At 48.6% G+C, this 23,842-nt stretch overlaps 1 protein-coding gene across 3 annotated transcripts in view; it reads right to left on the bottom strand.

Moving 5' to 3' along the window:
- Window positions 1-151: 151 nt before the first annotated feature.
- The window catches only part of LMTK2 (lemur tyrosine kinase 2), a 69,077-nt gene continuing 45,386 nt past the window's right edge, over window positions 152-23,842 (bottom strand). For 2 of the 3 annotated variants that reach the window (XM_074345679.1, XM_074345677.1), the window contains exons 8-14: window positions 20,581-20,665; window positions 19,537-19,658; window positions 15,272-15,421; window positions 11,047-14,011; window positions 5,292-5,424; window positions 4,829-5,068; window positions 152-3,891 (exon numbers count right to left, since the gene is read on the bottom strand). In XM_074345679.1, the coding sequence (XP_074201780.1) occupies window positions 3,863-3,891; window positions 4,829-5,068; window positions 5,292-5,424; window positions 11,047-14,011; window positions 15,272-15,421; window positions 19,537-19,658; window positions 20,581-20,665 (3,724 nt within the window). In that variant the 3' untranslated portion in view covers window positions 152-3,862. The remainder of the gene's footprint in view (window positions 3,892-4,828; window positions 5,069-5,291; window positions 5,425-11,046; window positions 14,012-15,271; window positions 15,422-19,536; window positions 19,659-20,580; window positions 20,666-23,842) is intronic. The other variant, XM_074345680.1, reaches the window with a different exon arrangement.

The following is a 23,842-nucleotide window of genomic DNA, read 5'->3' as shown; positions in this document are numbered from 1 at the left end:
GGAAAAGGGCATCCAATCTCTAGAGACCGGGGCGGTGAGGTGGTGACCCAGCGCTGCAGGCTGCAAGCACCCACAGCAGGGCAGTGCCAGGCCACCCACCCCCGGCCTTACCCAGTGGAGGAAGAAACACAGAATAAATGCAGCAGCAGAGTTTATAAATATATAACTATATTTATTTTGAATATTCAATAGTTTTTAAATTACAAGCAATTTATTGAATCACACTATGCATCAATATACAGTAAAAATCTTACAATTTAAAAATGTACACAATTTAAACTGAAAGTTCATTAACTGTTATATTGCCGTGAACCTCTTACAACTGTGTGAGCACAACAGGGAAACCTTCGAGTTGTGACGGCCCCAGGGGTCCTTGTCTGCAGCTGGAATGAAGCAGTGGATACACACAGCGGTCCGTTATGAAGATCTACCTAGGTCTGTGCCAACTTGAACAACCTCACCATGTTCCAGCCATTCAAATAACAGGTTGTTGGTGATTCAATACTGTCAACGCATCTTTTAAGAATTTCTTTATATACTAAAGAGAATCTTCCCTTTTGAGAGCCCAAACTCGAGCCAATCCCATGACTACTTCGGAATATTGTTTTTTGAGATTTAAATCTCAGGTAACTGTGTACACGCATTCTTATTTTAAGGCTACTTCTCATAAGGCTGATATTTTGAAGCCCCTCATAACTGAAGCCCAGCATCTGCAGCCTAACACTTGGTTCTCTTCTGGAATTTTCAGACGATGATGGGCTGAGTGGAGTAAAACCAGGAGCCACCTCCCTTGCGCCTGGGCCCGCAAGACAGACGTGCAGTGAATCATTAGCCCTACAAACACCCTACGGAAAGTGCTGATAAAAGGAAGAGGTTTTGAAAGGCGTTTTACGGCAGCAAGACATACAAAGACTTTTCTTAGATGGACCCACTTCTGTAGAAAGAATCGCCTGTACATTTAAAAACAGGACAGGTGCTGCTTTCCATTCAGCTTCCTGGAGCGTCTTCACCCTTAAGATGAATGGCTTCGTACCCAGACACACAGTCCAAGTTTCAGAAGGATCTGGGGAGCACTTTTTCTATGTTTCTCTGCCTTATGACCGAGTCCTTTGATAACACAAATTAACATCTAGCTAGGAAGGAAATGAAGGTCAGATTATTTTTACTGTGGGATTTAAGATACGTAAACTCCACCAAAGTAAGACAGATCCCAAAGGAGGCCAGGAAACAGCACTGTGAACCAGGTACTATGAACCTCACCTGCGTTAGCTAGAGAATGCCACTGATTTCTTTGCATAATTTATTAGGACAAGTACGGTCGGAAAACCTACTACTGGTAAAACCAACTGAGTAAAAAGAATCAAACAACAAAGCACATGCTGGTATTTCCAAAATGGGCTGAAAATTTTAATCTACGTAATTGCCTGTGTATTGCTTGAGATTTCAAAACAACATGTTAATTCACATGTTTATTACAAATATAAAATCTCCCCGACCATGCAACACCACACTAAGACCTACTGCCCCACCCCACCCCACCCCTACTCCATGTAGAAAATGTTTTTGGCAATTAATTATGAGTGATACAAACCTCAAAATAAATTAAAATGGGAATTATGTTGTTAAAATCTCCTTAATCATAGTGAAAAATGTACAGCCCCAAAACATCAATAAATGCATCCTGGGCTCACTGTATATGAAGACTATCTATTCTATGGATCTGCATGATTTCAGTCATTAAATCTGAACTCCTTGCAACTGTAATTTGAAAAAACTAGTATTAACTGCCTCTCGTTTCTCTCCCAACCAAGACCGGTAGTTAGATATAAAAATTCAGAAACCTCAGAAGTCTCCACAGCAAGAAATTCAGAGTTAATGACAGTTTTGGCAAAACCCCCTCCTAATGCCCTGTGAACTGTGTTTCCCACACGCACGCCAGAGGCCAGCTCTGCAGTGCTCTGTGCTCACACCTGGGGAGGGTCAGAGGCGCTCCTTCCGTTTGGAATCTTCTTGCTCTGGAAAGTTATTGCTAGTACAAAACGGTAGTGAGCCAGACTGACAACAAAGGGCACAATCTACAATGTAAACTGTGACAAGCGCACCCCTCTGCCTCTGGGACCCGGTTCCCGTGACTCCCATCCCGTGGCCCCAGCCTGGGCCTGGCATCTCCCAGGGTCCCGCTGGAGTCAGGAAAGCAGATCAGCACCGGAAGGCAGCTGGGACAAGAGGCCAGCGTGTGGGGACCCAGGCCCGAGGCCCTGCCCAGTGCGCACAGCACAGCCACGCTGTCTACCTGAGGACCACAGCGGGTCGAGGTCAGCTTTTTATCATCAGTACCCGGTTCCTGCCAACATTACAGCTGCACTGGACACGTGCGGGCCTTTCAGAGCAAGGGGTGAACTTGGTGCTTAATGCAAAAGTGGGGGTGTCAGTGCAGCGCAGCATTTGGGTGCAACGGCCACTCAGGCTGCCCAAGGCCCCAGCCAGGAGGCCGTGGCTGGCTGCGGAGGCCCCGCCGCTGCCCCCTGTCCCCCTCACAGCTGTGGGATGTAGTGCATCTCCTCAGTTACAGGGACCAGCTGCATTCGGACGGGATGGGACCCGGAGTGGGTCTGAGGGGACAACTCAGCTCCAGAGACTCTCGGCAGCTCAACACCTGAACTGCACAAACAGCGTGAACTCAAACCGTCCTGGCGCCCACAGCCCCCCGTGGGGCAGCTTCTACGCTCAGTTCTCCACCATCCTGGAGAAAGAAGCTACAACCCAAGGACCCCGAGGCCACCAAGGCTATGCCTCCAAACCAAGCAGAAGGGCCAGCTCTGAGGGGCAGCGACTCGGGGCCCTGCTCAGCTGGCAGACCCCCGACCCATGCAGCAGGACCCGCGCAGCAGGACGTGGGTCCCCGGGGAGAGGGTGGGGGACTGGGCACTCTGACCACAGCTGGGCTCAGGGAACCACCTGTCAATTTTTACCAAAAGGGTTTCTAAAAAGTTGGGGGAGGGGTGGGTGGGAGAATCACACGGATGGGCTGCAAAACCCTCAGCTCCTCAGAGAAGCCTCATTTGCAACAGGGAAACCACCTTATAGAGAAGAGACACAAATGTGTTTCAGTCAACAAAACAGAGCAGTCTTTTTGGACTCATCAAAAATATTTCCTGTAAGAACATAAAACGCTAACATTCAGAATCATTTATCATTTACGAAAGAGTACCATATGTACAATTCCAACAATTCTAAAGACGGCATAACACTCAAAATATTTAAGCTTTACAAGTACCATGCAGAGCAAACAAACTATAAAACAGAAGAAAAAAAATCAAACTAGTGGATAGCACCAGCTTGACCTGCCTTATTTCTCCTTGAATAATTTACGATTCTGTACAATATGAGAGACTCTTAGAACATTTATCCACAGTGCAATTACAGAAAGCAATTAGTGATTTCTTTAAAAATAATAAATATGGCTCACTGGTGCCAATTCCCACTGTGGTCCTCAGGGCCCCGTGCACAGACAGGATGGATGCACAGGTGTGGCCGCGGAGAACACCCCACGTGGGAACCAGGAACAACCCGGAGCCGACAGGTCCCCCTACGCAGGACAGGCTCACACTCCGTGAGGACGGAATCGCAGACCCTGCCGGTGGGTGGGAGTGGCCGGGGGCGCAGGGCAAAGGCAGCAAGCTGCACTAGACCAGCTGGACGGGACCACGCCTCCGGCCGGCCCACTGCACCACTCCCTCTGGCCTCCTGGGTCCTTCTTCCCGTCCAGGATCAGCAGCCACGGAGTAGGGGGCCGCCAGTCGGCGGGTACCGGGAACGCCGCTGCGGGGGAGCAGCCGGGTCTGAGGTGCCTCTGCGTCACCTAATCTTTCTCTCCGTCTTCACTGCTTCCTGGTTAGGAGAGAGCAAGCAAAGCTGGGCTTTTAAAACGATCATCACAGATAAAAATAGTGTGCTTGGCAGCTGATTCCCACTGTAGAAAAAGGAACTGAAACCAGCAGGGGCTAGTGGCCACCTGCCAGAGCCGCCGGCCGCTTCCCGCAGGAGCAGCACCTGCCGGGCTCTCCGGCCAGCACACCTGCTCGGCTCACACGCTGCTGCGGTGTCAGTGCTCCGGGCACAGGAGAAGCCCAGCTCTGCCCCCAACACCTCTGCCCCAACAGGTCCCTGGGTAATGGGCGTTATCTAATCGGCAATTAAACAGCACAAACACAAATAAAATCTCTTTCTACTTCACAGTTACTATTTGGCCTGCAAACTCCACATCAAAAAGTGTACCTGTTAACGTTTATCTTCAAATCTAGTTATGGGGAAAAAAAGGATCCATGTGTTCAGATACTATGACTTCAAATGTGCCCTGCCTGTCACCTGTCCCCCAGGCCTCCTGGTGTCACACGAAGACCAGGACTTAATGGCAAAATCAACATTCCCAGAGAAGGGGCAGAGTGTATTTGGGCTTAAGCCCCAAGTCAAGGCCAAGTGTTATTCAGAGCACAAGCATTCTGCAAAGCTGCTTCTGTCTGGGGAACAGAAGCAGATTTGGGGGTGGGCAGCTAAGAGCAAAAAGGGAAACAGAGTGACAAAGGGGCCGGGGGGAGCAACCCCAGGGCAAGTTCTAGCCCCGGGCCAGCTGGCCCAGCAGGGCAGGGAGAAAGCCTGAGCATGGGGATGTGGCCCAGAGAGCACACTGGTAAGGCGGGGAGCACTTCATGAAGGGTTTTGCAACCTTCTCAGCAAACCCCAGGAAGGCACCAGACGAACGCACCGTCAGCCCAGAGGAGAAGGCCTCCCAGACTGCCGCCCACCCCCGGCACCCGCATCCTCTCACCTCCCTGCTCAATGTCCGAGTCTGTGAGGTGTGTGAGAGAGAAGCTGGCGATGCTGGCAGGGGAGATGGAGAACCTGGAGTAGGACGCGTGGGGCCAGCTCTGCTCGGCGCTCCGGGGTGGCGGCGGCGGCGAGAAGTACTTGGAGGTTTGAAGGGAAGGTTTAGAGCTAAGAAGGTTACTTGTTGTCTTGGACATAAAAGGGTCTGGGGAGAAGTCATCGTCCCATTCAAAGCCTCCACCTGGAAGTAAAAAATAAAAATGACTCTCCTTTGATGACTTCACCACAAAGACCAGAGAGCCCAAGCAGTGTGTTCTGCGGGGCCAAGCACTGCCTTGGGGCGCAGATGGCGGAGCTGCTCCCGGGGTCCCAGGGCCACTGGGAGTGATGTGTGAACTGATACTCAAAACACTTCACATTGCACCTTTTAGCTTCTTTTTAAACATGCCCAAGGGGTGAAATACCTTCTTCATCAGTTGAACTTTCAGAATTCATGCACCTGCTCAGGTAGGGGGAACCTGACGTCGGCGCCGGGCCGCCCAACTCAGGCCCGCGTGCTTCTCCTCCGCAGGGGCCCAGCTCCTTGGTTGGGGTCTCCTGAAAAGCCGAACACAAGTTCCTGTCAGCCAACGCCTGCTCTGGGGAGCCCACGGGGCACTGGTTCATCAGTGGTGACCCGGGGCGTCCGGTGCTGGGGAAGGTGGGCCCGGGCTCGAGCCCCATCTCTCCCCTCGAACGGCTCTAAATCCCGGGGAGATGCACAGAGGGGCTTCAGGAAGCCTCCGGGAAGGAAACGGAGCAGGCAGGGTGGAGAACTGGAAGTCAAAGGCCACCAACCCCGCAGAGCACTGACCCAGCCCAAGCGATCCTGGGCTAGCAGTAATCGGGTGGCAGGCACCCGAATTCTGAGGAGGGTGAGCTTCCTCCCCACCTGGGGGAGGAGCTGTGATCCCTCTCTGTCCACCCACAGTGCAGCTGTGCGGTGCAGTATGGTGACCCGAATCCCGGCTCTCTGGCCGGAGGACCGCAGAGAGAAGGCCCGAGACACTGGCAGTACCAGGGACCCCAAGGGGAGGGGGAGCTCAGGAAAGGGACCCCATCAAGTTGTTTACAAGCTCCCAGCTTACCACCCCGCAGCTGCTCAGGGTATATGTGACCCGAAACAGTGCACCAGAGCTTTGAGAACTGAACTACAGACAAAACCACAGCCACGGCCAGTTGGCCCAGCAGGTGGCACGTGCACGGGACAGGGTCAAACAACACAGCAAAGGCCCTGAAAGGGGACCCCCATCCCCACAAGGCTGGTTGGAACGTGCGACCTGAACCCCACTGGGTCAACGCCTGTTCAGACAGAAATATCAACATCCTCCACAGACTCTCAACAAGACACAGAATCACATAAAGTAACAAGAGTGCGACCTAAAATTACTCAGCACCCGGAGAATCGGGAAAACCTCAATTCACAGGAGGCAAGACAATCAACAGATGCCAATGCCGAGATGTCCTCAGATGTTGGAATTACCTGAAAAAGACTAGTATGAATAGAAAAGTCTCAGCAAAAGAACAGGTGATAAAAAGGATAAGGAAATGGAACTTTCGGAACAGAAGAATACCACAACCGAAAATTTAAACTCCCTGGATGCACTCAATAGCAGAATGGAGATGCCAAGAGGACGGAGTAAGTCACTCTGAAGTAGATCAACAGAAACGATCCAATGAGAACAAGAGTGAAAGCAAACCTTGGAGGGAGATGGGGGCAGAGCCTCAGGACCTACAGCCCAGGGGGCACAGCAAACGGCCCGACACCTGGCTCCCAGAAAAGGGGGGGACAGAGTCTGGTGAAGAAGTATTTGAAGAAATCATGACTGAAAACTCCCCAAATCTGGTGAAAGACATACAACTACAGGTTCAGGATGCTTTGCAGACGTGAAATGAGATAAATACAAAGAAATCCACGCCTGTAATTCAGAAACCCATAATCCCTACTCAACTACTGAAAACCAGAGGCAAAGGGAAAAGCTCCTGAAAGCAGCCAGACATCATATAATGCTGGAAAAAGGAAACGTCACCACAGAAATCCATGCTCAGAGAAAACATCCCTGAGGAGTGAGTGTGAAATAGACGTTCTCAGATGAAGGAAAAAAGCCAAACAAACCCCTTCAAACAGAAGGGGAATGGTAACAGAAGGAACCCTCGAACATCCGAAATGAAGTAAGAACAGTAGTAAATATCTGAGTTAAATATAATCCTTCTTCTTCTCTTCAGTTTCTTAAAACATGTTTGACAAATTCAGCCAGCCTTGGCTCACGCAGTAGTCAGCGGGTATCTACTTCACCAGAAGTAAAACGGACGGCACTGTCTGATGGTCTGAAGGCAGGAGGCTGGGAGCACAGAGGGCCCACAGGGCAGTGAGGCCCCGAGGGTCCTCCTGGAGCGGCTCAGGTAAAATGCTGATTCTGCGTAGGCTGTGAAAAGTCAAGTATGTATACTGCAATCCCAAGAACCACTCCAGAAACTATACTAACAGAAGAAATATAGTAAAAAAAAAAAAGACAATAGGTAAAAGGTAATGCTAAAACCTGTTCAAATTACCCAAAAGAAAGCAAAAATAGGAAGAGAAACAAGAACCAGAGGACCAAACAGAAACATCGAATACAATGGTGCACCTGAGTCCAAACAGGAATAATTTTATTAAATGTTAGTGGCCTAAAAACACCAATTAAAAGACAGGAAATCTCAGAAGAGATTTTTCTAAAATGGCCTGACTAGATGCTACCCACAGGAACTGTTGTCAAGTACGGTGATACTTAAAAGATACTTAAAACATTAAAAGTACAAGGATGAAGAAAGAGACATTATGCACATATTAAGCAAAAGCAAGCTGGCGTGGTTTTATGACTGTCAGACAAAGGAATAAAGAAGGGCGCTGTGCAACGGCAAAAGATCAATTCACCAGGAAGATCTCATCTTCTTAAATGTGGACGAAGTTAACAACAGAGCCACAAAACAGATGCCACAAAAGCTGAGAGAAATAGACAAATCCGTAGCTGTAGTCACAGACCTCAACCCTTCTCTCTCGGCAGTAGAGCAAGCAGACGGAAAGATCAGCAACGCAGAAGGGACGACCACCACCATCAAGCCACCGGACCCGACGTCTACAGGACAACCCGACCCCCGGACGCAAAAGGCACGTTCTTCCAGGTGCACGCGGACCCGTCACCAAGACAGGCCGTAACTCTGGCACTAAAACAAAACAACACGGCAGGTTCAGTTCCAAACCACCACAATACAGTGAGTATCTCGATAAAGTGAGTCACACAGAAAGAGAAAGAGAAAAAAATAGAAAAAACAAAACAAAACAAAACAACACATTTAAAGGAATTGAAACTCTACAAAATATGTTCCCTGACCATTATGGAATTAGACTAGAAATTAGTAACAGAAAGTACAAGAAAATCTCCAACCTTTGGGAATGAGGCAGTATTTTTATAAATAACCCATAGGTCAAAGAGAAAGGCTCAAAGGAAATCACAAGATATTAAGATTTGTGGGATGGAGTTACAGCAGTACACAGAGGGAAATGTGCTGCATTAAATGCTAATGTTAGAAAGAAGAAAGGTCTCAAATCCTAAGCTTCTACCTTGAGAGTCTAGAAAAAGAAAAGCAAAATAAATTCGAAGCAAGAAGAAGGAAAGAAATAATAAAGATAAAGCAGAAATCAATAAAAATTAAAGAGAAAATAAACATTCTGTAAAGCCAAGATCAGTTTTTTCAAAAGATGAATAAATCTATACAATCTCTTCCCAAAAGAGGAGGAAATACAGCTGATCCTTGAACAACGCGGGGTGAGGGGCACCGACCCCCCACACAGTCAAATGTATGCCTATCACTTTATAGTAGGCCCTTGGTGTCCACTGTTCTGCATCTGCAAATTCAACCAGCCTTGGTCCTGTAGTAATCAGTGGGTATTTAGTGAAAAAAATCTGCATGTAACTGGACCTGCGCCACGCAAGCCGGAGTTACTCAAGGGTTGACTGTAACTTTCCAACTCATTTTATGAGATCAGCATTACCTTGATACCGAAAACCAAAGACAGTGCCAAAGCACAATTAGCCAAATAAGCAAACACCCCCCAAAATTACAGACCAATACACCTCATGGAAGTAGACACAAAACTCCTCAACATACTAGCAAATCAACAAGAGTAAAACCTTACAACCAAGCAGTCTTTATTTTCCAGGAGGGCAAGGCTGACTCAATGCTGAAAACCAGTGCATGCAATCCAACATACGAGCACGCTAACAGGAACCACGCGCTGCTAGCAACTGGACTGCAAAGTGCACTGGGCAAAATTCAGCGCCCATTCGGGATAAAAACTGCTTCAAACCAAGAATAGAAGAGAACCTTCTTGATCTGGTAAAATACATCCACAAAAATCCTACATCACAATCAACGGTCCAGGACTGAGTGCTATTCTCCTGAGGTCGGGTTCGAGGTTTACTCTCATCTCTCCTGTTCAACACCGTACTAGGAGTCCTAGCTAGCGTACAAGGTTAAGAAAAAGAAATAAGAGAGATACGGTTTGGTGAACAAATCTGTTTCTAATTGCAGACGTGACTGATTTTGTAGAAAACCACAAGGAATTTGAAAACAAACAAAATATTCCTAGAACTAAGAAGCCAGTACAGCAGGATACAAAGTCCACACACACAGGTCTGACTGCAGACCACCAGGAAGGTTTCAGGACTTCATTCTGGACTCTACCCACTTTCCGACTTTCTCTACGACACTGCCCCCGTCCTCGTATCTCACCTTTATTGCGCACATCCTACACTTGATCTCCGTGCCTTCGTTCCTGTAACCATCATGCCTTGAGTCTCCATGTTTCGCCTTCCTGCCCTGCCCTGTGAAGCCATCAAAACATCACACCCCCACAACGACCACACACAGGTTTAGCCCTTCCGTAGCCCGGGGGTTTCCACCAGAGTCACGTCCAGCTCACCGCTCCAACTACCCCAACCCCTCATCCGCTCCAGCCCTCTGCCCACACTGCTCACAGCACACACTTTATAACTACGTCTACCCCACCCACGGACCAGTGGTGAAGTGCACAACAACTCAAGTTCACGGAGGGGGTGAAGACAGGGATGTGGGAACTGGAACGACTGATAACAAAACACAAAATCTGGGGCCAGGCAATCCCTTCTCTCCTCCACTCAGTGCAAAAATGGCAAACTATTTCCCTAGACTCCCTGACCCACAAGTTCTGAGGCTGGGATGTGTGACCCTCCCGCCCCTTCCCACAGATCCGAAAAACTGAGGTCAAGTCCAGGAGTCTACTTTTTTTCCCCCAAAACCTGCCTGCCTTCACCAGCCCTGCCTACATGTCGTAGCTCAGATGTGGCAGTCTAATTTTTTTCAGCAGCACCATAAAAACTGAATACAGAAGAACAACAAAGCGTAAAGGAACAGCAACTGAGGGAAGACCCACCCCCGAGGGAGGACGTGGAGCAGCGCCCAGAACCCCCCAGGTGTGGGCAGAGTCTCAAGTGTGAGGCCCAATGCTGAACCGGAGGCTGAGCCACCAAAGTCTCAGTTCCAAGGACTAAATGCAAAGGGAGGGCCAACCATCTAAGGAGACACCGCCAAGGCCTTCCGCACCTTCTGCAATGGCAGCTTCACTTACAATCCAGAAGCAAATTCAAGGGCTACAAAGACTGGTCAACAAAGAGCATTTAAAAAAAAATGTCTGAATTGTAGGTGGCCTCATTTTTAAGGAAGCCCAAGTCTGAGCCCACTCAGCAGTGACAGTGGGGAGGAGGGAAGGGCCAGCTCCTCACCAGGATGGCCAGGGACTCTGTCCTGCTGCCCAGTCCCGCCCCAGCCCCACATGTGAGCCCACACTGTCCCAGCTCGCACCAGCATGCCGGGCACTACTGCTGATCGCAGGTTATAAAAATGTGTTCTGGAAAGGAACCTGGAAGGACCCTGGAAGAGCATGCAGACCCCCTTCCCTTAATTTAATAGGTGTTCCATGTGCAAACCACAGTTCTGCATATTCTTGGAACTGTCACGGTCACCAACCCTCAATTCCTTTTTTTGAGGAACGATAAAACAATCTGTGGCTCCAAAGTGGCAATCAGAAAAAAAGCAGGCCCACTTTCCTAACACATCCAGGAATCCTCCAACGTGTCAGTTTGGAGGTAACGGCTAACACACCTGGTCAAACAGATAGACCGTGACATCATCAAAAAACGTCACCGCCTTCTTTCCCTTCTTCCAGTCGTGGGGTGGCTGATCAGTGGCGGCAGCGGCCGAGGGTTTCAACAGGCCCCGCAGGTGCCGTCCGTCCTCGCTGCTCAGGACCACGGGCACTGGGTGCTCCGTCTCGTCCTCCGACTCAGAGCTGAGGCTGTGCAGGTTGAAGGCCCGCAGCTCCTCGTCCGAGTCGTCGCTGTTCTCATCCTCCTCGTCCGCGTCGATGCCATCCTCGGCGAGGTCGAGCATCCCCGACACACCGAGTTTCCCCAGGTACTTCCCTTCGACGTCGGGCTCCTTCAGCTTGGGGGCCTCGGGGTGGCCGCACGAGGCCTTCTCCCCCGTGGGGGCCGCTGGGCCGCAGGAGCAGAGGGCGGGCTTTGCAAACGCGAGGAGCTCATTGGTGTTAGTCCCTGTGGAGGCCAGCATGCAGGGGGGCTCGTCCTGTGCCTCAAGGTCATCCCCGCTGCTCAGCTCTGAGTTCAAAAGACTCGAGGGGCTGCCAGCCCCATCGTCAGAAGGACACGTCTGTCTGGCAGCATCCGTCACTGCTGGTTCCCACGTGTCTCCTAGTTCCACCTGATGGGAATTTTGCAGAGCAGGCGGACAACTCTGGTCTGGCTGGCGGCTCCCAGTTTCCAGGCAGCCGTCTGAGGCACCGGGACTCTGCGCTGGGGTGACAGGCTCGGGCTGGGGCTGATCCGCTCCCAAGGCCGACGCCAGGGCTCCCAGGACTCCCTCCGACTTCCTCTCGGGCTCAGAATCGTTGTCGGAGAAGTAAGCAGAGTCTCGGTATGAGCTCTGGGAGCCGGGGGTGGAAGTCTGTGGGCTCACTTCTGTGCCTCTGTGGCCATCGGCCACGTCTGAGATGACGATGACAGGGTTGGGAGGCAGCCCTCTGTGAGCGCCATCGCCCGCTGGGGCCGAGTCGGGGGCTGAGGCGCTGTCGGGGGCAGGGTGCAGCGTCCACTCGGGGGACTCCAGGTTCTCGGTCTCGTAGCCGCTGTCCGCAGGCTTATCGGGGGGCAAGAGTTTCTGTGGCGAGTGAGGGCCCAGGGAGCCCAGCAGCACCTCGTGGACGTCCACCGAGTCCAGGGAGTCCGGTGTCTCCACGGACTGATCCGAAGGCGGGATGGGCACTGACAGGCTGTCCTCCAAAAGGCTGTCCTGACTGGCCGAGTCCGAGGAAAGGGTGGACACCAGGCCCCCCTCTTTCGCAGCAGCATCTTTACAACCCAGCTGACTCAGAGTCTCTGCAGCTTCCGGGTCTCGCCGCAGGAGACCACAGCTGCGGCGGTCTTCCGAAAGCCCTTCGTCCTGAAAGTTCGGTCCCAGTTCTGGAAGGCCACTCCCTACACTCACCTTACTGGCTAACGTGTCACTGACAAGAACTGCGTCACTCTTGCTGAGTCTCAAGGCCCCCCCATCTTGGTGAGTCAGGTCACGGGACCCGTCGCCGGTGGGGGGCACGTCTCCCCAGGCCAGCGCGGAGTCCGGGCTGACCTCTGGGCAGACAGGGTCTTCGCGTACGCTGACACCCAGACACACGGGCTTGGCTCCTCCCTGCTTCAGGGACCCAGCTGGAGAGACGTCGGGAGGCGTCCCCTCTGCCTCGAGCGAGGTAGGTGGTGCCTGCACTTGTGGGGAGGACGGCGACGCTGCGTCCCAGGTGCTGCCCTTGGGTGCCATGCCCGTGTCCCTGCCCCTCATGCCTACGTTTTCCTGCAGCAAAGAGGAGCCTGGTTTATCTTCAGCAAACGTAAGCTCAGCATCCAAAGAGTTTCTACTCGGAGCTTCTAACAGAGTTTCAGGAAAACCAGCGTTTTTAAGTTCTGTTTGAAGATCGTTTACATGTTCTTTGCTAGATAAGGAGTCTTTCAGTAAGTTCTTCTCTTGAAGAAATAAAAAGTTTTCTGACAATTCTTCAATATCCAGCCGATCAAAACTATCTTGGCGCGTAAGATTTTCTGATGAACAAACAGGCTCACCATCAAAAAGCTTACGGGGCTTTTCTTTCTCAAAGTGGCGTGTAGTTACTGGCTCTCTGGGGTCATCCAAACTTGAACTGAAGGTGGTCGGCTTAAAGTCAGCTTGAACTCCATTGAGTTCCATTAAGTCAAATATTTTTTGGTGACTGGGCAAAGCCTCTGGTTTGTCAAGATCATTAAATATACTGTTGAAAGGGCTCTCAGGGCCCTTGGTACCATGCACACCCTCAGGTTCACTGGCATCTTTGGGGTCTGCACCATTCTGGAAGAAGTCCTCGTCTGTGCTGGACTCCTCAAACTCACGATTCCTGAGGGTCAGAAGCTGGGACGCCTCGTCACCGACCCTTTCTGAATTATCCATTTCAGTTGTGAGCAGCGTGGGCGGGTAATCAAGCTCCAAGTTACTACCACTTTTTTCTTCTAACTGGATGTAATAGTCACTTCCAACGGAAAGGTTGTGGGCATCAAAAACGGGCACCACCCCGGGGGCCCGCAGGGGGACATCCTGGCCACTGTCATCTTGTTTCCCGGATCCGGGGTCTGAGAGCGAACTCTCAAAAACTTCTGTGGGGAAGAAGATGCTTGTGTAGGACAAGGCTTCGTCGGGGTGGCCCCGGCCGCGTTCATCGAAGTGGTCATGCTTGGCTGCCTCCCAGACGTACTCAAAGCTCAGGCCCTGGCTGGTTTCAGTCACGGTGAGGACTTCCTCCATTTCTCGACCAAGCCGGTCCCTGGTGAAATGGTCGAGGATCGGGAACGCAGCATTATTTGAAGCGTCTCTGCTATTTGCGTTTGGTTTGAGAGCATTCCACTGCTGTTCAAAGTCGACCTCCGAGTCCCTCTGGCTCTGCATCCGCAGGTAGGTGAGCAGTCTGTGCACGTCTTCAGCCGCCGGCCTCTTGTCTGGTGACAGCCAGCAGAACTGTAAGACTTCATACCTGGGCAACACATGAGAGGTAATTAATGGACGGAAGATAAAGTGTTTTCAAATAGGAAAAGACCTCACGAGGACCCCAGGCCAACTCCACACCCCAGAAGTTCCTGCACTTTAATCACTGCCAACCGCCTGAAGGAGTTCAGTTCACGGTGAGATCATGGTGCAAGGGGAAATAAAGAAATGCAAAATGTGGCTAATTCTCCTGCGTGCTCAGGACACCTTCTAGGATCCCCACAATTCTTCTGCCGTGTCATTTTTCTTTGGGCATTTTCCAGGGACACAGCCACCAAATTTGGAAACAGTTCTAAAATGCTCTCCTCCTGACACAACTGCTACAGATAATCTGTTTAGTAAAGAATGCCCTGGGCTAACATCCTGAGATTCGCTCGCTTTATTCTGCGAGAATTCACATAGACAAGGGCTGCTGTCACTCATCACTAAAGACTCCCCCAACGAAAAGCAACACCACAGTCTTCTGCACAATCTTAGATCATGAAAGGAGCTCAGAGTGGAGGGAAAAGAGTAGAGAAAGGAGCCCAGAGAAGGCGGCGACCAGGGCTGGGTCTTCGGAGGCTGGCCTCAGCGCAGCCAGCACCTTACACCGTAGCCGCGATCAGATGGGAAGACACGGACGACGCCACAGTATCAGATTCACAGCCTAAGTGTCCAGTTATTCTGAGTGAGCTGGTTCTAGCAAGTGGAGGGGCTGAGCAACGCCCACGGCAGGGGCAGCAAGCTTCAGGGGCACTGCTAGCTGGGGGCGGGTGACACGGAGGCATCGCCATGAGTGAACCCGATCATAACTGGAAACAGAGTGAGAACTGGCCTGAAGATTCGTAAGTAGCAAATTTGTTGGCAAATGTCAACATACATTAGGCAAACTAGTCTCAACTGCCAATTTAAATATGACCCTGTCTACTAGGCTGCCCATCCCTCCTCCTCTCACACGTCTCACACATACAAACAGCCTCAGTGAAAAGTCACTCCACAACAGGAAACTCCCTCAAAATGGACTTTTCTAATTAGTTCAGACTTAATATTTTTTCTTATTACATGTAATATATCAATTCCTGATTGTCCTACACATTTTTCAATAGCATTGAATTTTAAAAAAGGATGTTAATTCTAAAATCAGTCATAAATATATTTAAGTGGCTCTCTTTCATAACATTCACTGTTTACAAAGAGGGAACACATAACTAACACCCAGCGGCGACAGGACTCCCTTATCTTTGGAGAACACGTGACACAGGTTACCCACCATCTGTCCGAGTAAGGCTGCTCCAGCTGGGGCTTCGGGAGTTTCGTGTCTCGCTCTCGAATGACCTGATTGAGAACATCTAAGTTGGAAAGGCTGGAATAAGGCTGAGCAGCATTCTCAAAAAGCTCCCAAAGTGTCACACCCAGGGACCTGGGGGAAAAAGAAAAGTTTTTTTCCCCTTCAGATATCAAATTTTTCATACCCACATTTTAATTTGTACAATCATTAGTAATTTTAAACACAAAGTGTCTACTGGAAAGGTTATTCGAGATAGCTCTTTAACATGATTTAGAAACAGGCATTTCTATTAAAATGAGGACCACAACAAGGATACCTCATCAGATTTACTAATGGAATCTTACTTCAGGAGTTCTGGCCAATGCAAAACAATACGAGACGGAGATCACAGGCATAATTACAGAAGGCGCTAATGTGACCGTCAACTTCGAAGCTCAAGAAATTACTTGAAAGATCATTACAGTGTTTTTTAAGAGTTCAGCAAGATGGCTAGATACAAGATAAATACACTGAATTTTGAGATTTTGGGTGGGAAAAAAAAATCCCATTCACAATAGTAATAAACAGTAGAAACCTTTAAATGAGTGATTCTTCCCTGTTGGCCCTTGTATTTCTTGCTGTAGCTATTCCTGAGTATTGGGGGGGCCTCGCTATTTCCTAGGACATCCCCTCCTTACTGTGCCAGAAGAGGCCACCTGCCCAAGCCGCACGGTGCCTCCAGGTGCATGGCCGTCACCGCAGGCAGGGCGACCCTCTCTCCACCTGTCCTACTCGCCTGCGTGCCCAGCGCTGTCCCCAAGGAATGGCCTTGGCCACTCAAGTCAGACAGAACACCACCTCCCCTTCTCCCTGCGTTTCTCCCACCACTCCCTGCCCTCTGTCGGGTACCACAGTCTGTTCTCTGCAGTGGCTCCCAACCTGGCTGATCGCCTGTGTCGTCTGGACACTGGAACGTGCGACCCACCCCCGAGGACTCAGCTGGCAGACACAGGTGTGGCCTAGGAGGCTGCATCTTTACAAAGCTCCCTTTGGGTATTGACAGTTTCCATGACTACGAACAACATCCACCAGAACGCCTGTGTGTGTAATAAGCTGTATTGAGTAACTAAGTTTATTACTTGACATTGTAGAGTACAACATAACTTACGAGTTAAATTCTCTGGTGCTAATTTCACAAATCAGAGAGAAAATCAACAGATTCAGTATACAAGTGGAGAGGGCACTTCTATCAAAGGAAATAAAAGGACCTAAAGCTCCCAATCCAGTTTGAGAAGGAAGAAGCGTCTTCTCACTGGCACAGAACTGTGAGGAGCAGAGGGCCGTTCTGGGACCCTATCAGTGACGTCAGGGAGTTTACAACTTATTTAACTGAGAAAAATAAGAGACTCACATGAAATGCCAAAGACCACCAAGGCGATACATGATCAGCGGCAGCATAAGTGTTGCCAGCACCCAGCTTGGTTCGCCTTTGAGTGTACACCTCAACCTGTCTCAGTCTCTCCAGATTCCTGATTTAGCTCCCAGGAAGGCCTGTCCCCAGGCCAAACCCCACTCCTGCCCCCAGCACCCTGTTCTTCAGAGAGCACATAGCATGGGGTTTCTCAACTCCTCACTCCCCCACTTCTAACATCTTCCCGGAGCACCTTTTCTTATCTCCTCACACAGGCCACAGGGAGAGATGAGCTGTGTCTCCTCTACGAGCCCATCCCTGCGTGGGGCTCTCTACTCTCCATCCTGTCCCGCCCAGGCTCCTCAGGACAGCCAGCTCCAGCATCGCCTGTCACTCCCGTCTCTCCAACTCTTCACCTCGCATTGGCTCGAATCTCCCGGAAGACCAGTGAGCCTTTCTCATGGTGGGGAACGTCCTGTAGCTCTCATCCCCGCTTCCAATGGACTCTCAGAGAGAGGTCCCTTGCAACACCCCCGGCACCCCTGCCGGCCCTGCCACCAGAGATGTCTCAACCCATCAGGAACAAGGGGCAGGCTCTGCCTCTGGGAACGCAAGCTAAGGTCCAGGTCAGTCGCCCTGCTGAGTGCAGTAAAACATGAAGTGTAAGAGGCATCTTCCTACACGCAGCAAAGAGCAGGTAAGACAGCAAGGGGTTACCTGGACAGGAACCTAGAACTCAGAGAACTAAGGAGACACTAAAGGCACCTCTGTGTCTTTGGTATGCAGGCTCAATGCGGGAGGTGGTGGTGGTGGACAGGCCAAAGCCCAGGACCTGCCCAGGTAAGGGGTCTCACAGAGACCTCCGTACAGGGGGAATAAACCTGCCCCCTGCCCCACCTCAGGAGCCTAGAAGGCAAGCTGCCTTGGCACTGAGGAGCTGTGAGTGAGTGTGAGGGGGGTGTAAGGGGGCCCCCCAGAGCTGGTCCTTCCTTGGCTCCGCAGCCCAAACTCGGACCATCTGAGCGTGCTAGGAGACTTCAAGCTGAATACATGAATACACAAAGCCCAGGACTACTGCAGGTCCTCACGTGACAGGACACCCAGGTACCTGACAAAAGCAAACACGGACCCTCTCTAGAGGAATGTTTCTTGATTCTAGGTTTCCAAGATCCTCACTATAAAAAAGTCCCCAGGGAAACAAGGCACCAACAAGAATCAGCAAGATCAAATCCGAAAGACTTTAGATACTGGAACTGTCTGATGTAGACCATAACCTAATTATTAAAAACACTGGGACAAATCTTTAAAAACTCAAATAGACCTCCTAAAACTGAAAAGCCAGTAACTGAACTATAAAACTCAATAGAGAGATTTAATAGAAGAATAGAGACAGCTGAAGAGAGAATTTTAAAGAGAGAGAGAATTAGTGGCTGGAGCACAGATCTGAAAAATTATCTAGAGTGCAGCATGGCGAGTCAAAGAGCTCGAACACACGAGAGGGAGATTAAGAGACAGAAGGCAGAGCAAGAAGGCATAATGCATGTCTAACTGGACTTCCAAAAGGAGAAAAGATGGGGTAGAGGAAATATTTGAAGGGTAAGGGCTGAGAACACCAACCAAAGATTTGAAAAGCCAAATAATTCCAAGCAGAAAAACATTAAAAAAAAAAAAAATCCACACCTATACACATTATACTGAAACTAAAAAAACCAAAAGACAAACAGAAGAGTTCAAAAGCAGCCAGAGAGAAAAAGTCACGTTACCTTCAAAGAGCTTAGGGAGACTTACAGCTGACTTCTCAAGAGCAACAATGGAAGCCAGAAGACCGTGGAATGAGATCTTCAATGTGCTGGGAGAAAACAACTGTCATCAAGTGAAAGTACACTTCACCAGTGAGGACAAAACAGAGGTATGCTCAGGCCTACACAAACACCGGAGACTCTGTTACCAGCTGAAACTCACTAAAGGAAACTCTGAAGGACGTAATTCAGACAAAAGGAGAATGACCCCAGATGGAAGGTCTGAGATTGGGGAAGAAAAAAAAAAAAAAAAAAGCAAACTGATTTCACTACGTGGATAAACCTAAAAATAATGTCTCGTGAGGTTAAAAGGAAAATGAATATCCCCAACAAGAATGACATACAGTTCCACGTGGGGGGGGGGGGGTACGGCTAAACCGAGATAAAGTACGTTAAAATGTCCTGCGGTCCTTGTATTGTTCAGACAGAGGGCCAAGGTAAGAACTACCATTAGATTAAGTTAAGTGAATACACGTGCTGTCATTTCTAGGGTATTCAACACAAGGATAGGAACAGAGTGTACAGCTCCCAAACTAAGAGGAAAAAAACAGTTTTTAAAAATCAATCCAAAAGAAGGCAAGACGAGAAAAAAGGAAACAGAAAAAGCAGGACAACAGCATACACGAAAAATGTACATCTAAACTGAGAAAGCTGTAACAGAAATTGTTAGTCAAACACTTACATTTTTTCAACTTCCATTAAACTGACCCATACCTCAGTATTACCTAATGGTCCAAACCTCTTTCTGTTTCTTCCTTTCATTTCAGTAAAGATTTATTAAATATCTATTATAAGCTAGGCCCTGTAGAAGGCACAGGAAACAGCCTTGGCCCTACTTTTAGGGAGTTTATTACTGTGGAATGGGTAAGAGAAAAGTTAATCACATCATCACAACTGTGGTAACAACTATGATGTCAATAAACTGACTTTTTCACACTGTCAGGCACTCTTACGTTCCTACGTCTTACTCAGTTACTTTCCTTTAAGAAAGTGCTCAAGAAGAAAGAAGTCAGGGCTTTGCTAACCAAAGCCTAACAGAATGGTAAATCGGTACGTACCAGATATTACTATACTTAGTTTGATCTGCAGTTAGTAGTCTGTCTTGAAAGCTGGTTACTAATTCTGGAGCAGTCCATCGCAGAGGGAAAAATTTTTTATCATCTGTTTCAATATAATCCTCCTGTTTTATTAGAAAGCATACAGAATGTTGAATTCTATAACACTTTAAGTGAGCTCAATGATTTAATCCAGGTCATGCTCAGAAAACACATACTCCACCCAAAAAACATGTCAGGAAGAGAAGTGGGCATGAGAGACTTTCTGGGCAACAGGCGGGTGAGGGTTTCCCTGAAGCCTCCTGGGCCTCATGAGCTGGTCTCTGAGCCGCAAGCACTCGCCCGTCATCCTTCCTGGAAAAGGAAGGTACGCTGTGTCTGGTGCACAGAACACAAACTCTGAGCAAAACACCTTTCAAAAAATGCTGGGCCTTATCCCCGAGCAGGGGCGCGGTGCTGGTTAATGAGTAAGAGTGCAGGCTTCGAATCATACAGACTGGTCAAGTCCACATTCAACCATTTACCAGCTCTGTGACTCTGGGCAGGCAACAAACACGCTGAGGCTTCCCCTTGATCCGTAAGACAAGGGTGACACTAGGTCTGCCTCCCTTTACAGTGAGGATTATGCGAGATCGGGAGGCAAGCACTTCAGGGTGCCTGACTGCTATACAGCAAGCACTCAAGACACCAGAGCTACGATGTAGATGAATAAGCAACTCATATTTGCATGGTGTTTTCTGGCCCCACACCATGCTGCCTCACTCGGCTGAGCTTTGCAAACACACACAAGTAAAAACCTCACGTACTGACTTTCTTGGGGGATATACTTATGACAGAGTTGAAAAATCCAAATTCCAAGCTTACTGAACTTGAGCCAAAATTTTACTGAACATGTAACAGAGAAACATCTATAGGACACGTATATTTTATTATTCAGGGGGCAATAATTATTTACATGCCTTTCCAAAAGGGTGTGGCATTTTGTGATATGACCATTTTATGACTATGAAGTTAAATCAGAGGAGAACCTTTACACAGTTGGCTTACCTTGTACCTGCTGAATCCTATTCCATAATCTCCCACTTTCACATTTAGATCCGAGGTAAGAAAACAATTCCGCAGGGCTAAATCACTGAAAACAGAGAGGGTGAAGTGAGCACAAGAACAGGCGGCCTGACAACCAGGACAACGTGGCATGCAAGTGCCACGGAAGAAGGCTTGCCTTCTTGAGTAATCAGGGTAGTGAGTGTGCTGAGCTCCCTGCTTCATAATTAATGCTTTAAAATCCTTTTTCATGGAAAAAGGTAATACCATATTCATAATTACTTAAAGAATGGAGATGATCAGATTTTTTTTTTTTTTGCAAATAACTCTGACTGCTAAGGTTAAATACTGACCACATCTGTACCTTATTCTGCATTAATACCAGACTTATGGCTCATTTCCTAATATTTTGAGAGTAACCAAGAAAGAATTCTAAATTGGCTAAGTTGTCTGAGGCTTTTTTAAAATAATAACTTGCATTACCTGAGTAATAGTTCAGTAGCAATCGATTTCATTATAAGTAAAGATGAATAAAGTTGCAACTTTAAGCAGCTCAAAATAACCAACATTATTAAAAAAATGTTTGTTTTTTAACTCCTTTTTCAAAGACATGCAAGCATTACAAGGAGGCCGTTACCAAGTCACTCTCACCTGTTCCAAACTCCACCCCTCCAAGAAAGAGGCAGAGTTGTTTTCAAGACTTACTTAAAACAATTCATTTTAAGTTTATCTAAGAACAAGTTAATTTTCAAAAACACATCACTTGAAAAGTAAAAACTATTTTTTCTAAAGGAACTCCCCATATAGACAACAGATTACATTTTTTGGATTTTGGCTTTAGCCCTTAGAATCTTCTAAATTATCAACTGGCATATGAATAATAAAGCCACTAAATTAAAACAGAACCAGGTACCTAATTTATAGTTTTAAATCATAAGTAAAAGTTACCAGAGACTGAATTTCTATAGTCCCAAATTTTAAATGTTTGTCTTTACCTGACTATAGAAGTCTAAAAATTTAAGCTAATTATTAAATTCTTATTTTCAAAGACGTTAATTTCCAAAGCTCCCACGTCTGAAATATAACAATCATGAGGCTGATGACAGCACCAGCTGATGCCGACATAATTCAATGACAGCTCGGTACATTAACAACGGTGATTCAGTCATAAAATAACTGCCAATGTTTACAAAGCACTTACTTTACACGACATGTTTCTCTAAGCAAGTGACGTGTTAACTCATTTAATCTTCACAATAGACCTCAGAGGTGGGCACTATTATGTTCCCCACTCTCAGAAAAGGAAACCGAGGCACAGAGAACTGAGGTGACTTTGCCAGGTGTAAGCGTTTCCACTGTTCACCATTAGTAACCATCAAGGACAACACGTGACCAGCCAGGCCCTCAATAACACGCTGATCTCACTTCCAGTCAGTTGCATTCAACTTCTCTCTACGCTATGTTTACAAGCAGCGTTTTCACAGGGCTCCATCCAGAAGCCATCAGGCCCACGGAGGCGTCTGGAGAAATCCTCGGGACACCTCTACCCTCACAAACAACGCACAGGCACACCGGGAAATGCTGCCATGTTCCCGACTACTACCATAAAGTGAATCTCGCAATAAGGAGAGTCAAATTTTTGGTTTCCCAGCACATAGAAAAATGTTGTTTACACTACACTGTGGTCTGTCAAATGTGCAATAGCATTATGTCTAAAAAATGTACAAACCTTACTTAAAAAATACTTTACTGCTTAAAAAAAAGTCAAAATAATTACAATAGTAACATCAAAGGTCACCACTGATCACTGTAACAAATAAAATGATAATGAGAAGGTTTGAAATGCTGCAAGAGTTACCACAATGTGACAGAGACACCAAGTGGGCAGATGCTGGTGGACACCAGTGTGGGCAGACTCGCTGGACACGGGGTTGCCACAGGCCTTCAAGTTGTACAAAACCGCGGTGTCTGCGAAGTGCAATCAGGCGAGGTGTGCCTGGAGAAACAGATCTCAAGGCGAGGACTGGTCCCTATGTTTCAGAGGGAAGGAAGGAAGGAAGGGAGGGAGGAGGGGGAGGGCCCTCGGGGCAGGAGGGTGGGAGGCCTCCAGACCCACAGCTGCCACTGCACGGCCTGGTGGGTTCGGCCAGCAGAGGTTCCATCCTGGAGCACTGCCAATGAGCATTTCCAGGCCCGACAGTCCAGTCCAGCTTCCCCTCCACCTTCCCAACACTTCCCCGCTGAGCCCAGAATGAAGAGCAGGGTGCCAGGGTCCCAGCAGTGGGCCAACAGCAGAGCCACCAGGCCCCAGCCTCCACCTTCCTCACACGTGTTCCCTGTGGGTCTTCATGAGAGGCCTGGATAAAGATGAAGAGTCATCTACGCAAAAGGCCTTTGGCTGTCCTTGTAAAGGAAGCTGTGAGACTCTTAACACAATTCAGCTGCTGTTCTCAGGGAAACGGACGTGCTTTCCATCACCCGACAACCAGCTGCAATGAGGAAGGCTGGTGTGACTGGCGAATTTCTTCTAACCCGGCTCCCTACTTCACCCCAGCCATCCCAGTCACTACAGCACAGTGGGAAAAGCACTGCACAGTCAAGACCCGGGAGCTCGTCTTGGCTCCACGACTGAGAACTATGTGACTTCAGGCAAGTCAACACATCAGAGCCTCACTTGTCAGTTTTCTTCACCAAAAAAAAAAAGGTTAACCTGTAAGGGTTAATTTACAAAGTCTTTATAAGGATAAAATTTTTTTTAATGAAATGCTTTCAAAACGTTAAAGTGTTACCCAGATTCAACAGGATGATATAATTCAATTCAAAGTTGGTAAAAAATAAAGCCCAACAACATGCCAAGCTAAAGAACAGGAAAACACAAAGGTGTAACTTCTTGACGTCAGCAGCTGGTCTGGGTCAGGAAATACAAACATACCCAGTATACTCTTCCTCCAGGTTGAAAAACAGGTCTCGTAGCAAGGCTGCCAAGCGATTCAGCCCTGAAAGGCTCTCAGAGCTCTGGCCTGGGCCCCGTGGCTGGCAGCACTCACTATCGCCTCAGCTGTCAGTGGCTGCACGGGACCCAGCCACGTGAGCGGAGCTGGCCGACCCAGGGAGCGGAGTTCGCAGATGAAGAGAGTTCCAAAGAGCCTCCCATCCCAATTCACAAGGAAGCATCACCACTCGCTCCCAGTGCACTGGGGCAAGAGCTTACCCACCTCCAGCCAGACTGCTCTAACGGCTCAACGTGGCTGGAGCCATTTTCAAA

The sequence above is a fragment of the Camelus bactrianus genome, chromosome 18 (genome assembly GCF_048773025.1).
Source record: "Camelus bactrianus isolate YW-2024 breed Bactrian camel chromosome 18, ASM4877302v1, whole genome shotgun sequence".
Lineage (NCBI taxonomy): Eukaryota > Metazoa > Chordata > Mammalia > Artiodactyla > Camelidae > Camelus > Camelus bactrianus.
Note: the sequence above shows the minus strand (reverse complement) of the source record. Positions and strands in the feature narration are given on the sequence as shown.